At 46.1% G+C, this 17,336-nt stretch overlaps 1 protein-coding gene across 1 annotated transcript in view; it reads right to left on the reverse strand.

Annotated features, from left to right (window-relative positions):
• SMARCC1 (SWI/SNF related, matrix associated, actin dependent regulator of chromatin subfamily c member 1) overlaps positions 1–16,684 on the reverse strand; it is a 131,025-nt gene extending 114,341 nt beyond the window's left edge. The window contains exons 1-2 of the mRNA XM_055135396.1: positions 16,402–16,684; positions 7,608–7,727 (exon numbers count right to left, since the gene is read on the reverse strand). Coding sequence (XP_054991371.1) covers positions 7,608–7,727; positions 16,402–16,596 — 315 coding nt within the window. The 5' untranslated portion in view covers positions 16,597–16,684. The remainder of the gene's footprint in view (positions 1–7,607; positions 7,728–16,401) is intronic.
• Positions 16,685–17,336: the final 652 nt, after the last annotated feature.

Genomic DNA, 17,336 nt, shown 5'->3' on the forward strand with positions numbered 1-17,336 from the left:
CATGTAGGACAACCAGTAATAACCTTAGTACAGAGTCAAGAGTAACCCCGAGCATCATGGGGTGTGAACCAATAACTACACAAAAAAATTGGTTCACGTACGAGCTCTTGTCCCAGTACAAGCTCTTGTCTCAGTTTGATACAGGAAAAATGTAAAAATAAAATCCTTTTGAACAAGTAATTTACATGTTCAAATTTCACTAGAACAATGTCTGTGTCATTTGTTCTACACGTTTATCTCTCTTTCATATGGGAAAACGTTAACCACTATTTTTAAAGAAAGAGAAGGACATGTGGTCCCACTAGGCACTAAGCCATCAATTATTTTTAATTACAGCTTATGCCTAAAAATATTCTTCCCTGATGTGTAAATCAGTGGATAAATGCTTGACTTCCATAAACAAAGTCACCTGAAAAATACGTTTTCCATGGTTCCACACCAAGTGATACTTTGGGGGATCATGTGGTGCTGGGGATGGAACCTGGGGTTCTAGAACATAAAAAGCAAATGTGATACTAAAAATTAGGGGTTCTGGAGACCAGAACGATCATACAATGGGTAGGGTATGTTTGTCTTGCATACAGCGATGCAGTTCCATCCCCAGCATCCCATATGGTCCCCCAAGCAGGACCAGGAGTGATACCTGAGTGCAGTGACAGCAGTAAGCCCTGAGCAGAGTTGGGTGTGGCACTAGATATGAAATAATAACTTCAAAAAATTAGGCTTCCTGGGGCTGGAGAGATAGCACAGGGGGTAGGGCATTTGCCTTGCAAGCAGCCGACCTGAGTTTGATTCCCAGCATCCCGTATGGTCACCCAAGCACCGCCAGGAGTAATTCCTGAGTGCATGAGCCAGGAGTAACCCCTGTGCATCGCTTGGTGTGACCCAAAAAGAAAAATAAAATTCTAGGGCAGAAAGATACAACAGTTAAGGTGCTCGCCTTGCACATGATTACTCCAGTTCAATCCCCAGCACCCCATACAGTCCCACACCACCACCAGGAGTGATCCTTAAACACAGAACCAGGAGCAAGCCCTGAGCATGGCTGAATGTTTCCCCCTAACCCCCCCCCCAAAAAAAAAAGTTATGGCATCTCAACAAAGGGGAAACTAAGGGCTTTATTAACCCAGATTTTTTCTTTGAATTAAAAATTTTTTTGTCTCCAAGGAATGCCCAGGATCTCTTCAAGCCAACAGTTCAGCACTAGCCCTGCGAGTTAGTGCTGTTCCAGCCCGGTCTCCTGGGGGCCACATGGTCTCCCCTGCAGTGCTAGGGAATTTTCAGGGCTCTTCTCAGTCAGGAACAGGTTATGCCAGGGATCAAACTCAGGTGTGCATGTAAGGCATGCACCCTGAACCCTGAGCTATTTTCCTGGCCTCTCTAAACTAATTTTCCTCTTTGGCAGTTCTGTGATCTGTGAATACAACACAATATGCCTGAAAACTATGCATTCATTTTCCTGAGTCACCATCTGGCTCCAATAACACTGATAGCCAACTGGATTGCTCTTTCCATAACATACTTGTGTTCTTGGAAGAGATGTTGTGCATACTTTCATCACAAAGGTTTGCTGCACATCAGCAACACTTCAGCTATGACACTTCTGAATTAATTTTAAACTTAGAAAACTCTACCTAATATACCTTAGTGAGTCACAACTCAACAGATAAAGTACAGAGAATAGGCAGCTGAGTAGCTCCCATCAGTTTTTAAAGAATAAGCATACACTTTCAGTACTTAAAAATTATTTTTATTGGGGCTGGAGCAGTAGCACAGCAGGTAGGGCGTTTGCCTTGCATGCGGCCAACCCGGGTTCGATTCCCAACATCCCATATGGTCCCCTGAGCACCGCCAGGAGTGCAGAGCCAGGAGTAACCCCTGTGCATCACCAGGTGTGACCCAAAAAAAGCAAAAAAATTAAAAAAAAAAGTATTTATAAATTTGTGTCTGGACAGATAGTATAGTAGGTAGGCCACAAGCCTTGTGTGCAGGCTTGGTCCCTAGCATCCCACATGGTCCCCAAGTCCTGTCAGGAGTGATTCCTGAGTGCAGAGCCAGGAATAACCCCTGAGCATTCATGGGTATAGTCCAAACACATACTTCCACCAAAAAGAAGAGGCTGGAGTGGGTACGGCATTTGCCTTGCATGTGGTCAACCCAGATTCAATCCCCAGCATCCCATATGGTCCCCTGAACATCATCAGGAGTAATTTCTGAGTACAGAGCTAGGAGTAAACCCTGAGTACTGCTGGGTATGGCCCTAAAACAAAGAACTGAAAGTGTATAAATTACATTCATGTACTTCCTACACAATGAGCCACATCAGTGGTGCCAGGAGATCATGGCACTGGGGAGAGAAACAAGCCCTCCTGTATGCAAATCATGTGTTCTAGCCCAATGAGCTATCAGTCCTTCAAGTCCAATTTTTATAAGTAATTTAAATCACACATTAAAAAGAAAGTAGGACCAAGAGCTGGAGTGATAGTACAGCAGACAGGGCACTTGTCTTGCATACAACTGATTTGGGTTCAATCCCTGGCATCCCCTCTTGTCCCCAAGCAGTGCTAAGAGTAATTCTTTATTTTTTTGGTTTTTTGGGTCACACCCAGGGATACACAGGGGTTACTCCTGGCTCATGTACTCAGGAATTACTCCTGGCGGTGCTCAGGGGACCATATGGGATGCTGGGAATCAAACCTGGGTCAGTCACACGTAAGGCAAACATCCTACCCACTGTGCTATCGCTCCAGCCCCGCTAAGAGTAATTCCTGACTGCAGAGCCAGCAGTTACCCCTGAGCACTGCTAGATGTGACCCAAAACCCAAAACCAGACAAGCAAAAAGCAAGGTCAGAGAGAGCAGAGAGTACGTAAAGGGCCTAAGATGCTTGGCTTGCAGGTGAAGGAGCCCAGTTCAATCCCCAACATGGCATGTGGTCCCCCAAGCACCACAGAAATGATCCCTGAGCAGCAGAACCAGGAGTAAGTACTGAGTACAGCCAAGTGTAACCCCCAAACAAACAAACAAAAAAATTAAACAAATAAAAACCAAGTTTTTAATTTTAAGAAAGGGGCCAGATGGAACTGAAAAGATAGTAGTGGACAAAGCACTTGCCTCCCAACACAGCCAACCTGTATTCAGTCCCCAGAACCAAATAAGGTCCATCGAGCATGGCCTGGAGTAATCCCCAGTGAAGAGCCAGGAGTCAGTCCTGAGCACCACTGTGAGCACCCCCTCCCTGCCCAAAAAACGAGGAGGTCAGAAAGTACAGTAGATAAGGAGCTTGCCTTGCACAAAGCTGACCCTGGTTCAATCATTAATTCTATCCCTGGCTCCACATATGGTTTCACAAGCACAGCCAGTAGTGATCCCTAAGCACAAAGTGAGAAGCGATGACCACAATCAGGTGAGGCACCCAAACCAAAAATATTAAATTTCCTTTAAAAAAGAATCCTAGGGGGCTGGAGAGATAGCACAGCGGGTAGGGCGTTTGCCTTGCCCGCGGCCGACCCGGGTTCAAATCCCAGCATCCCATATGGTCCCCTGAACACAGCCAGGGGTAATTCCTGAGTGCAGAGCCAGGAGTAACCCCTGTGCATCGCCAGGTGTGACCCAAAAAGCCAAAAAAAAAAAAAAAAAAAAAGAATCCTAGAGGGGCTGGAGCAATAGCACAGCGGGTAGGGCGTTTGCCTTGCACGTGGCCGACCTGGGTTCATTCCCAGCATCCCATATGGTCCCCTGAGCACTGCCTGGAATGATTCCTGAGTGCAGAGCCAGGAGTAACCCCTGTGCATCGCCGGGTGTGACCCAAAAAGAAAAAAAAAAAAAAAAGAATGCTAAGGCCAAAGAGATAGTATAGTGTGTAAAGCACATTGCCTTGCATGTGCTTGCAGACTTTGGTTGAATCCCAGCACTCCATACAGCCCCCCAGTTTGTAGCTCAGTCGTCCCAGTGTTCATCGATTTGCTCAAGCGAATACCAGTAACATATCCATTGTGAGACTTGTTGCTACTGTTTTGGGCATATTGAAAATGCCACGGGTGCTTGCCATGCTCTGTCATGCAGGCGGGATACTCTCTGGTAGCTTGCTCCAGAGAGGAACGGAGGAATCGAACCCAGGTCGGCCACATGCAAGGCAAACAGCCTACCCGCTGTGCTCTCTCTCCAGTCAGGAGTAAACCCTGAGTAGAGCTGGGTGTGGCCCAAAAACAAAACAAAGGTCAGGGCCAGAGACAAGTACAGGGGTTAAGGCACTTTATTTGTAAGTGCTGTCCCTGGTACTACCCTGGGACCACCAGGTGAGCCCCCTGAACACAGGGCCAGGAGGAAGCCCTAAACACCCAGGTGTGATTCAAGAGCAAAACAAGAACAAAAACAATGGAGGTGGGGGGATACAGCGGAAAATAGTCCAGCAAGTAATGAATCACACAGCTCAACAAATAAAACACACAATAAGCACTTGAGTCATGCCCATGAGCTTTAAAGGAATAAGCAGGAGTGATCCCTAAGTATTGAACTAGAAGTAACCCTTGCACTTTAAAGGAATAACCAGGTTTGATTCCCAGCATCCCATGTGGTCCCCTGAGCACCACCAGGAGTAATTCCTGAGTGCAAAGCCAGGAGTAACTCCTGTGCATCGCCACGTGTGACCCAAAAAGCAAAAAAGAAAAATAATAATAATAAAAATAAAAATAAAGGAATAAGCAGGAGTGATCCCTAAGCATTGAACTAGAGGTAACCCTTGAGCACTGCCAGGTATTACCCAAACCCTTCCCCTCTCCTGAAAAAACCTCTAATCTCAAATTTCTGATCTGCTCTTTCCACTTAAGCAAAAAGGATTATTCTAAAACCCTCATTAGTTTTAAGATAAAAGTTATAGTCTAGCATAGCAAACATTCTAAATTTCTGGACAATTTAGTAACAAAAAAAACCTTCCTAATATTTTGCTTTTTGGGTCACAACCATCTATACTCAGGAATTCCTCTCTCTGTACTCAGGAATCAGTCTTGGCAGGGCTCAGAGAACCATATGTTATGTTGGGGATTGAACCCAGGTTGGCTGCACATAAGGCAGGCACCTTACCCACTATACTATCTCTCTGGCCCCTACCTAGTAAAATTTTCTAATGCATCAACAGAAGCCAGAGAGCTAGCACAGGGGTTAAGGAATCCTCCCCCACACACAACAGAAACTGTCCCCAGGGCATTTTCGGGGTCACTCCTGAGCAGAGCCAGGACTATTCCTGAGCACCTCCAGGCTTAGCCTGACCAGCCCCAGGTGTGGCCCAAATTAAAATAAAATATAAAAACACAAAAGGGGCTGGAGATACAGCTCAGTGATAAGCGTACCTCACCCCCTCCCCCAGGGCTTGGGTTCAATCCCCAACACCAAAAAAAAAAAAAAAAATTTCTACTAGAGTATCTAAGCCAAAAGAATCAATCAAAAGAAGGAAAAAGACTTGGTATAGCATACTATAAGGAAACCACAACAGTAAATGTTAATAGTTAAGTTTACATAATTGTTTCAATCACTGTCATCCAGTTGTTCATCTATTTACTTGAGTGGGTGCCAGTAACGTCTCCATTTGTCCCAGTCCTAAGATTTTAGCAGCCTCTCCTTACTCGTTTTTCCCAATGATTGGAGGCTCTTTTCAGGGTCAGAGGAATGACACCTGTTATTGTTACTGTATTTGGCATATATCGGATATACCACAGGGAGCTTGCCAGGCTCTTCCGTGTAGAATAAATATGATAAAGAATACTAAATATGCCTTATTCCCTTGTAAGTGGTAAAAAGAATTCCATTTCAAACCTACCAAAATAAATTTTCTTCCCTAAACTTTTTCTTAGTACATTAAAATATTATGTTTTGCTCTCACTGCTCTCAAATTGTCTATTTTCAAAAACTTCTCTCCCTTTTTGATTTTTGGGCCACACACAGTGGGCCACATACTCAGAGCTTACTCTGGCTTGGTGCTCCGGACACTCTTTGGCCAGAACTAGTACCTGGATAGGCCACACATATAAAGAAAGCAGACTATCCAGTGTGCTGGTTTCAAAAGCTTAAGAATATTATCAAGATATCCAACAAAAGTAAACATTTCACACCAGAAGAAAATCTGAAGAGTAGTAGCAATTCCCATAAATCTAGATTTGTTGGGGAAAAAAGTCTAGATTTGATGAAGCAGCTAAGACACAAGTCTCAAAGTCCTAGTGATTTAGGAACTATAAGAGTATTGCCAGACTTTTCTTTCTTTTTTTTTTTTTTTTAATTTTTTATTGTGGAAAGTTACAAAGTTTTCAGGTTTAAATCTCAGTTATACAATGCTCGAATACCCATCCCTTCACCAGTGCTCATATTCCACCACCAAGAATCCCAGTATAGCTCCACCCCGCCCCCTCACACCCCAAACACCCCCACGCCCCTAGCCCCCCCACCCTTGCCAGACTTTTCAATAGGGTCTAACATCCATAAAACTAAGGCCAGACAAAAGCTTATTATGCAGTTCTTAAAACTGACTAGATGAAACTGGTTTTGTGTTTGAATGCTTCACGAAAATGTTAGATGGCAAGAGTTTTTATATTGTTAATAAAAAAAATAGTGGGTGAAACATGGCTCAGTGGTAGAGTGCATGCCTCAAATGTTTAATGCTGTGGATATGATTGCCAGAATTACAAAAAAATTAACAAAATGTGGGGACTGGAAAGAGTACAGCAGGTAGGGCATTTGCCTTGCATAAGGCTAACCCAATTTCAGTGCCCAATACTCTATGATCCCTGAGCCCTCCAGGAGTGATCCCTAAGCAGAGTCAAGAGTAAGCCTTTCCCTCCCCGACCCAAGCAGAGCCCTGGAAGCCAAAAACCTTCAGAACCCAACTGCCGCCATGCTTAAGGCCACTCTCCACACGCTCGGATGAGCCTTACCCAAAACCCAGGTATATGGGATAAACCCATGAATGAGCTCTCCAAGCCCAATTAAATGGGGACATGGCCTCCTCCCCTCAGCTCCCCAGTTTTCCAGTAACTTGGCAGTCACACCCACAAACTGTCCCCCAACCATGTAATCTCATCAACAGCTAAGACTGAGAGACTATAAACTAAAGCTCCTGGAAGAGAGCACCACAGAATTTCCTGGAGTGTGTGGCCACATTTGAGGCTGCAGGACCTCTTATATTCTAAGCCACTTAACCAAAAGTAGCACACATTTGTTTGGTATTAACATACTTGTTTGTATTCTCTTATATTTGGGCTTAAATGGTTCCAGAATGAAATACACAACCTTCACATGCTTCTCTCTTATTGTGGTGGAAAGGTGCTCGGTGGTAGGACTGGTGTTTGAATATTATCTGTAATGAAACTACTGTGAACTACTTTTATGAAAATAAAACATATAAAAATTAAAAAAAAGAGTAAGCCTCACGTTCACATTGGGTGTGGCCCCAAAACCAAATGAATAAATAACAAAATGCATATTCTATAAGCTAAAATCTGTTGAGGATCCTTTTTTTTTCCCCTTTAGGATAACAAGCAACAACAAACCTGGTACTGAGTATATCTATAAGCTATACCAGAATCTGAAGATGCCCCAGGGTTAAACTGATGTACTTACAGGGAGTTTGGTGAAAGCGGGGTTGGTGACATGCTTCCCAAAAGCATCTTCCTGGAATTGGAGAAGTTGCACTACTAGCCCAGCCAGTGTTTTATTGGTAGGAGCATCTGCATGAACATACTACAAGAAAAAATACAAACTCAAATTGAGACAACAGTGCAGAAGAGAACTTACCTTGCATACTAGTACCTACTGAACACTGGCACCAAGGCAGATTTACAAAGTCTAAGACAAGTCCTCTGCTGTAAAGAAGCAAAACCAAATACTTGGGGGGAGGGGGGAACACAGGAAAGATAGTAAAGTAGGTAAAGTGCTTGCCTTGCACATGGCTGACCAAAGTCTGGTCCTTGGCACCACACACAGTCCCTGGAAACATCCAGGGAGGAGACATCAGGAGATATCCCTGAACACAGAGCCAGGAGTAAGTTCTAAGAATCACTGGATATGGCTCCCCCCAAAAATACTGGTCTTAGATAGGTTAGCTAGATAAAAAGACTTATTAACCTTTCAGTATCTGCATTATAAACCGCAATGCCCAAAAGAGGGAAAGAGGGAAGGAGGAAGGGAGGGAGAGGGAGAGAGAGAAGTATCTGTCGGTGGAAAGACATAATGTCTTTTTAATGTATCCTCAGAATGAGAAAAACCATACCCAAGAAACCAAACCCAAGTCATCTGATTATCAGAAACTAAATTAAGTGGTCAGAATCTTTATATCCAACTTGAAACTGATACATAATGGACTGAGACCTGTTGGTCAGTGTGCTTCTTTTGGATGAATGGCAATGAAGTGTACTAAATAGCAGACTCTTGCTTTTAAAACCAAGTTCAGGGGCTGAAGCAATAGCACAGCAGGTAGATCGTTTGCCTTGCACGCGGCCGACCCATGTTAAGATTCCCAGCATCCCATATGGTCCCCTGAGCACTGCCAGGATTCCTGAGTGCAGAGCCAGGAGTAACCCCTGAGCATCGCTGGGTGTGACCCAAAAAGAATAAATAAATAAATAAATAAATAAATAAATAAATAAATAAATAAATAAATAAATAAAACAGAGTTCAGGGGCTGGAGTGATAGCACAGTGGGTAGGACATTTGCCTTGCATGTAGCCAACCCGGGTTCAATTCCCAGCATCCCATGTGGTCCCCTGAGCACCAGTGGAGTAATTTCTGAGCGCATGAGCCAGGAATAACCACTATGCATCTCCAGGTGTGACCCAAAAAGCAAAAAAATGATAATAATAAAACAAAACAGAATTCAGAGTTCGAAAGTGTAGCAGGTAAGGTGCTGATCCCAGTTCAAATCCAAAGTCACCTGGCCCGAAAGGATAATAAATCCTTAGCACAACCAAGTATGCTCAAAAAAAAAAAAAGAACAATTCCCAGATACTTTGATACTGCTTTCATCAAAATGCGGGCTTCAGCAAGTGCTCGCAGCCATGTCCCCAGACTGTGAACTAAGCTTTTGCCCCATGTCAGCTGAGGGGGGAAATATCCTTCCTCTTTGGTTTTTCCTCCCTCTGGGGGGGGAAGCGGCGTGGTGTACGCCATCTTATGGACGTTTAAACAGGTATGAACTTGGTGGCTCGCGAAAAAAAAAATGTGTTTTGAACTTGAAACAGCGGGACGCTTGGGCAGTCTCAGGCTCGGGTTGGGGCTGGTACCGGCTCCAGCTCGCGTTCCGCCGAGATTCAAACCGGGTGGCCATGCGTCTGCACGACCACTTTGCTATTGAACAACCAAGATCCAGAGCCAGATAGATTACTTCTGAACCCAGCAAGTGCTTGCAGCCATGTCCCCAGAATGTGAACTAGGCTTTCGCTTTATGCTACCCAGGAAGGGAAATGATGAAATTTCCCACTTAAATCTCCATGTACTTAATTACTAAAACACAGAAATCCTAAACCGTGTGGCTGCACGTCCTTATACCTCTTCATTCTCATTAGTGGAGAACTAATTATCAAATGTTTCCTTGTCAATAGGGTCGTATTTTGGGGGGATAAACTCCAACAAGAATAGTGAGTTCTGTGTTGAAATCCCAACAATAGTGAGTTTTGGGTTGAAATATGGAATGTAATCAAGGTAAAGAGAAAATGAAGTGAATTTTATCAGTTATGCAGGTGGGGGTGGGGGGTGAGGGGGTAGGAGGTATACTGTTTTTTTTTTTTTGGTGGTGGAATATGGTGAAGGGACGGGTGTTTGAGCATTGTATAACTGAGACATAAGCCTGAGAACTTTGTAACTTTCCACATGGTGATTCAATAAAATAAATTAAAAAAAAAAAAAAGTGGGCCTATCCCGGGGCTGGAGCAATAGCACAGCGAGTAGGGCGTTTGCCTTGCACGCAGCCGACCCGGGTTTGATTCCCAGCATCCCATATGGTCCCCTGAGTACCGCCAGGAGTGATTCCTGAGTGCAGAGCCAGGAGTAACCCCGGTGCATAACCAGGTGTGACTCAAAAAGAAAAAAAAAAGTGGGCTTATCCCTTCTCTGATTCAATGAGGCCCTTCCTTCAAAATTAACTTGCATAAGAATGAAGTAGAAGTGATACTTGTAACTTTTAAGGTGAAATTTAAAAAGGTCTTCCCTAGGGGCTGGAGCAATAGCACAGTGAGTAGGGTGTTTGCCTTGCATATGGCCGACCTGGGTTTGAGTCCCAGCATCCCATGTGGTTCCCTGAGCACCGCCAGGAGTAATTCCTGAGTGCAGAGCCAGGAGTAACCCCCGAGCATCTCTGGGTGTGACCCGAAAAAGCGAAAAAAAAAAAAAAAAGTCTTCCTAGATAAAGGGATATACCTAAAAAAAAAGGGGGGGGGGGGAGATATACCTAACAACCTTTCAGTATTTGTACTGCAAAGCATAATGCCCAAAAGGGGGAGGGAGAAAGGAGAGGAGGGGCATCCCAAATGAACCCAAAGTGTAGAGCCAGAAGTAACCCCTGAGCATCGCTAGGTATGACCCAAAAAGCAAAAAAAGGAAAAAAAAAAAAAAAACAGGAGCCAGAGTGATAGTACAGCAGGCAGTCACCCAGGTTGATTCCTAGCATCCTATATGCTCCTCTAAGCACCCACAGGACTGATTCATGAGCACTACTGGGTATGCCCTTCCCCAAAAAAAACAGTTCAAACCAGAGGCCAGAGGGTAAGTACAGAGGGTTAAGGTACTAGCCTTGTTTCCCAAAGACCCTGGTTCAAATCCCCCTGCATTACAAATGGTTCCCCAAAGCCACCCAGGTTTCATTCCTGAACAGAGTCAGGAATAGCCCCCACACCACTAGGTGTGGTCCAAAAACCAAAAAATGTCAACTGTACACAGAAAAAATATGAAATAGAAAATTAGGGTCAGCATGAGCTCAACAGGCTACAGAGCATGCTTTGCATGCAGGAGGCAAAAATTAAAACCCCAGCATGAAATTATCAATGCTGAGCACCGCAAGAAGTGACAACCATGAGGACAGAGATGGAAATAGCCCTTGAGCAACCACAGGGTGTGCCCCCACCCCAAAAACAAAAACAAGCAACTTAAATATGAAAGTTAACTTAATATTAACTATTCAATGTAACTTTGAAAAGTCAGTATTCTGAACTGGCAAGATAATACAGGGGTTAAGACACTACCTGCATGTAGCCAACCCCGGTGCAATCCCAACACCAAGGACTAAGCTAAAAGTACCCCCAAGCACCACCCAATGTGGCCCAATAAAGCTTAGCAGTACCCCCCCCCCATATACCGCCCAATAAAGCTTAGCAAACTGTTCCAAATATTTTTAGTGAAGGTACACTGCGGTGCTAAAGGCTTACTCCACGCTCTGTCCTCGGTGAGTGCCAAGAGTGATCCCTAAAGAATGATCCTCAGAACATAGGCAGTTCTGGGAATCAACTGGGACTGGCCTCATGCCAGGCAAGCATCTTAATCCTCCGCATTATCTTTAATTTTTTTTTTTTTGCTTTTTGGGTCACACCCAGCGATGCTCAGGGGTTACTTCTGGTTTTGCACTCAGGAATTACTCCTGGCAGTGCTTGGGGGACCATATGGGATGCCGGGGATCGAACCCGGGTTGGCCGCGTGCAAGGCAAACACCCTACCCGATGTGCTATCGCTCCGGCCCCTATCTTTAATCTTAATCCCCAGCACTCACATATAATTTAAATTATCTTCAGATGCCACTGTCTAGAGTGCTTAGGACAACTAGGGCCACTCCCAGCAGTGATGGGGCAAAGAGAATTCAATTCAGGGAATGGAACCTAGTATCTTACACATGTAAGGAATGTGTTACACTGCTTAAGTTACATCCTTCAAATTTGTAACTTGCTCTAATGTATAAGGATTCCATTCCAAAAGGACACAAGGAGAAAAAAAGATAGTTCAGGATTTAGTCAAAGGGCTTGCTTTGCACAATGCTGACCCTAGTTTGATTCCCATCATCACACTGTTCTCTAGACATCAATAGAAGTGACTCCTGAGCACAGAGCTAGATGTGGTCCACACAAAGGACACAATTAAATAGCAATCAACTTTGCTGATGTTTTTTGTGAAATGCTTCATTTTACATGAAGAAGAGTTGATCTTTTAAAAAAAAAAAACCCTGGGTTACCTGTTTTTATTGTCTCTAATTTAAAAATAAAAAATATTTTCAGGGGGGGCTGGAGCGACAGCACAGTGGGTAGGGCGTTTGCCTTGCACGCGGCCGACCCGGGTTCGATCCCCAGCATCCCATATGGTACCCGGAGCACCGCCAGGAGTAACTCCTGAGTGCAAAGCCAGGAGTAACCCCTGTGTTTCGCCGGGTGAGACCCAAAAAGCAAAAAAAAAAAAAAAAAAAAAAAATATTTTCAGGGGCTGGAGCCATAGTACAGCGGGTAGGGCATTTGCCTTGCATGCGGTGAACCTGGGTTTAATTTCCAGGGTTCCATATGCTCTCCCCAGCACTGCCAGGATTAATTCCTAAATGTAAAGGCAGGAGTAACTCCTGTGCATTGCTGGGTGTGACCCAAAAAGCAAAAAAAAAAAAGTTTAAAAAGATTTTCAGGGGACCAGATCGGAGAACAGTAGGCAAGACACTTGCCTTGCATAGCTGACCCAGGTTTGATCCCCAGTACTGGCATATGACCCCCAAAGCACCTCCAGGAATGATCCCGCAAAAAGCCCGGAATAAAGCCTGAGCACAACCCAATGTGGCCCAAAACAAGAAAGGAGTTTTCAAAAAGCATCAGGGATCTGAGGGTGGGGGTAGAGAAATAGTACAGTAAGTAGAGCACTTGCCTTGCACCCCCATATGGTCCCCAGAGCACCAGGCCTTATCCATGAGGTCAAAGCTAAGAGTAAACCCCTGAGCACCACCTGGTGTATGCAGCCCCCACAAAAAAAGGAGTTCTGAAGACAGACCCTCACTGTGTCATAAATCTACCACTCCTTACTGTGGAGAGTGGGAAGGTACATGGTTTGCTGCCAAGCCCAGCTGGGCAACTCCTGGCTCTGTGCTCAGAGAAATATATGTGGTGCCAGGGAAGCACATTAACTCCTGTACTATCTGACTGAGTCCTTACTAAATTCTTACTAAATTTTTTAAAGTTTATTAAGTAAGATCTTCAGGTCCCTTTCATGTATAAAACTAAGTTAATATTATCTATTATTGGCAGATACTTTAGGAACTGGAATACAAGCTTTTCATACAAAAGTCCAGGTTTGATCCTCAGCACCACATGGAGCACCAAGAACCATATACATATATATGTAATTTAAGACTACTAAGAGAATATGGGTAGGACTCAAAGAAATAAAGCAGGTAGGGCGTTTGTCTTGCATGCTAACAATCCAGCTTCAATCCAAGGTACCCTATTTGGACCCCCAAATCGCCCCAGGAGTGATCTCTGAATGCAGTGTCAGGAAATTATATCCTGAACACAGACAATGAAAAAAATGGGCCCAAACAGATGCATCTAGAACTTGATGGCCAGAGGGACAGTACAAGATATAAGGTGTTGCCTTACATATTGGCTGGGTTTGATCCCAGGCACCCCACATGGTTCCCAAAACCTACCACCAGTGATCAGGTGTGATCACTGAGCTAGAATCAGAAGCTAACCCTGAGCATTGCTGGGTGTGGACCAAAGCAAGATAGAAGAAATGGTTTTTTTTTCTTTTACCATTGTCTTCCTTTACACCCAAATGAATACTATTTGAAGGGCAGGATGGTAGTACAATGGGTAGGGAATTTGTCTTGCAAACAGCCAATGGAAAGCCAATGAGAAAAAAAAATACTACTTGAGTATTTTTTCTTTTGTTTTTGGGCGATGCTCTGGGGTTATTCCTGGCTCTGGACTCAGGAATCCTTCAAGCAGTGCCCTGGGGACCATATGGGATTCTGGGTATCAACCTACATCAACCACATAGGCTCTATACTTTTTCTAAGACCCCCAGAGTTTTTTTTTAAGTTTTTGGGCCACACCCAGCAACGCTCAGGGGTCATTCCTAGCTCTGTGCTCAGGAATCGCTCCTGGTGGTGCTTGGGGGACCATATGGGATGCTGGGGATTGAACCCACATCTACTGGGTGCAACCCTCACCCCGAATGTGCTATCACTCTGGCCCTGTATTTTTTCTTTAGTAACAAAATACATATCTCTTGGCACCAGAGAGATAGCACAAAGGTTAAGGCACTTGCCCAGAATGCAGTTGAAACTGTGACCCTAGTTTGAATTCTAGCATATGGTTCAACCCCATCTCCTCCCAGTACTTCCAGGCATGGCTCAAGCACTATGAAGTGTGACTCAAAACCACACACACATACGTATGTGTAAACACACATACAAATAAAACAGAGACCCAGATAGATAGGGTTAATTTGGGTTCACTGAATTTAAGATCAAAATACTCACTGATTCATAGGGGGAAAAAAAAATTTAGGCGCCAAAGAGACAGCAAGTAAGGCTTTTTTGCCTTATATGCAGCTGACCCAAGTTCAATCCCAAGAACCATATCATTCCCTGAGCCCATCTGGAGTGGCCCTAAATATCACTGGGTGTGGCATAAAAACAAAACACCAAAAAAAGTGCTCTCCCCATCAAATTTACAGTAAGGGACCAGGCTAGGGAATAAATTCATTATGTGCTTGCCTTCTACACAGCAGACCTGGGCTAATGCCCATCATCAAATAATGGTCCCCTGAGACTGGAGGAAAAAGCCCTAAGCACATTAGGGTGTGACCCACGAACAAAAAGTGCCCAACTTACCACATATGAGGGAGAGCAATTTTGTCTAACACAGAAGCAAAACTGACCATCACAAATGACTCCACAACTTCAGGAAGGGAAAAAGCTAAAGCATGTAAAAAATATATATCATAAACAAAATATATAGCCTCTCTGTGCTACAATTTCAGACAGGAAATAGCTGCTACCCGGCAGAGCTATAGTATAACGGTAGTGGTAATACATGGCTGACCTGGGTTCTACTCTGCATCCCACATGATCCCCTGGGCATAAGGATCCCTGAGTGCTTAGAAGTGATCCCTGAGCACAGAGTCAGGAATAAATCCTGAGCACTGCTGGGCTTAACCCCAAAACCGAGGGGGGGGAGTCATTACTGAAAGAACCACAGTATAATTTTGAAGGAAACCAAGATCTCTGCACATGTATAAGAACTTCTTAAAGCTGACAGGTTCACTGCATTGCGGACCCCCAAAAAGGTTCCGTTTCATTCAGTAATTGTTTACTGAGGAGCATATCTAATCTACTAGGGCCGAGCAATGAGATCCAATCCAGGGTACGTGGAAGTAGTGTACAGGCCTGACAAGACCCTCAGTCCAGGGCGGTGTTAGGAGGTGGGGAACGGGGGGAGCACAGAACTGAACCACTGAACTGCACGTGTATTAGGTAAATCTGAGGTATAGAGTATTTTCGCTTGTCGGCTCCATTACTGCCAGGGACGGTTCCTAAATAGTAACATAAAGGGGAAATTTAAAAGCTTGTTATAAACTAGAAGCAACAATTTCCAAAACCACTTACTCAGGGAATTTATAACCCGAATGTAGGAAAAACTTAAAAGATACCTCAAAAAGGGATGCAAAGAAAATAAAAATGACATTAAGTGGCGCGACGAATGGGTTTCTCTGGGAAGGGCCCCCCTGAGAAACATCAGTAGGGGTGAAGGTGAACTGTTAAGACTCACACAACTCCACACACAACCAGAACTATAAGGGTTAAAAAGGGGGTGGGGGGCTTCTCCTGAAAATATTCTCATCCACACTGTTAATTTATTGTACCACCCTGCAATTATTAACTTCCTAGTACAATTGTCCACAGTTCTCCTTTAGCAAATCAACAACAGGGAAGGAAACCTTAGAACCCTCACGACTCTTTGAAGTCTCGTCTCTAAACAAAACTTGAAGCCGCTCTCACACGGGCGCTGGCTCAGCAGTCTGAATAATCGCCGTCCACACGCACACCACGCAGTTAACAAAGGGGGGGGGGGTGCTCGCACCCTCGGGGCCGCTCCGGGCGCGCAGTTCCCGGACCCTGAGGTGACCGGGGGCTTCCGCCCGGGGAGCGCGAACTCGAAGGAGCCGGGCCCGAGTCCCGAGATTCCGGACCCCGGGATCCCGGGCAGCCGGCGGGGACCAGCCTAGAACCGGGCGCGCGGGCGCCGAGACCGACGGCGGGGGCGTGGCGGGCCCGGCGCCTGCCTTTGTTGTCCCTCGTGGCGCGCGGGGGGGGGAGGGGCGGCCCGAGGCCCGCGCGGCCCACAGCTGCCCCCGGACCCCGCCGCGTGGCCCCCCGGACCCCGCGGGCGCGTGAACCCACCTTCTTGTAGTGCTTGCCCAGCCAGACGCGCACAGAATCCAGCTGGGACACCGTCTCCGGGCTCTCCCAAAACTTGCTGGCCGGGCCCCCGTCCTTCCGCCGATACGCGGCTAGGCCCGCGGCCGCCGCCGCACCTCCCGCGCCCGCGGCGCCCGTCGCCGCCCCCGGTCCGCCACTGCCCGCCGCCGCGGCCATCGTCGCGGTCGGTCGTAGCCACTTGCCCGGCCCGCCCCGGCCCTCGCGGCGTTCCCCGGCTCGCACCCGCGCGCGCGCGCGCAGCCGCCACTACCGCCTCCCGGCCCCGCCTGGCCAACCCCCTTCCGGCGCCGCGCCTGGCCACGCCCCCTGGCGGGACCTGCGCCCTAACCGCCGAGGGCGCGCGCGCGCACGCATGCGCAGCGCCCCCTCGGGGGGCGGGCTCCAGCCAGCGCCCTACGCCCTTGCCCGCCCCTTCCGCGGGCGGCCTGGGTTCATTCTTGGGCTTTTCCTCTCTGCCTCTGTCAGGGGGGCTTCCTCTTTCGGATCTTTACGTGGCGAACAGCTGCCTGGAGGTTCTGTGTCATCGGAGAGAAAGGGACTGGTGTGGGAAATTGCAACGGGACGTCCGTTTAGGGCTTCTGGTACTGGCAGCAGAACCGACACTGGGCTGGAAATGCTCTTACCCACGCTTGCTTTCTCTTGGCCTCAGCCCTTTGTATGGCTCTAAGTGGCCAGGTCGGCCTCAGTTAACCTTGCAGCCAAGTCGGCCACCTTGAACGTCTTTCAGTTCACACACCTTCCTTCCATGACTCCAGCTTTGTTCCATCTTTTCTCCAGCGATCCAGCCAGCTTTCCTTCTGATAGCACTTAGGGGGAACTTGCAAATTCTATTTTTTCAATCTTTAAATTTGATTTTTCATAAGGTTCTTTACATTAATTGATTACGTTCAATATTT

Source organism: Sorex araneus, chromosome 4 (genome assembly GCF_027595985.1).
Source record: "Sorex araneus isolate mSorAra2 chromosome 4, mSorAra2.pri, whole genome shotgun sequence".
Lineage (NCBI taxonomy): Eukaryota > Metazoa > Chordata > Mammalia > Eulipotyphla > Soricidae > Sorex > Sorex araneus.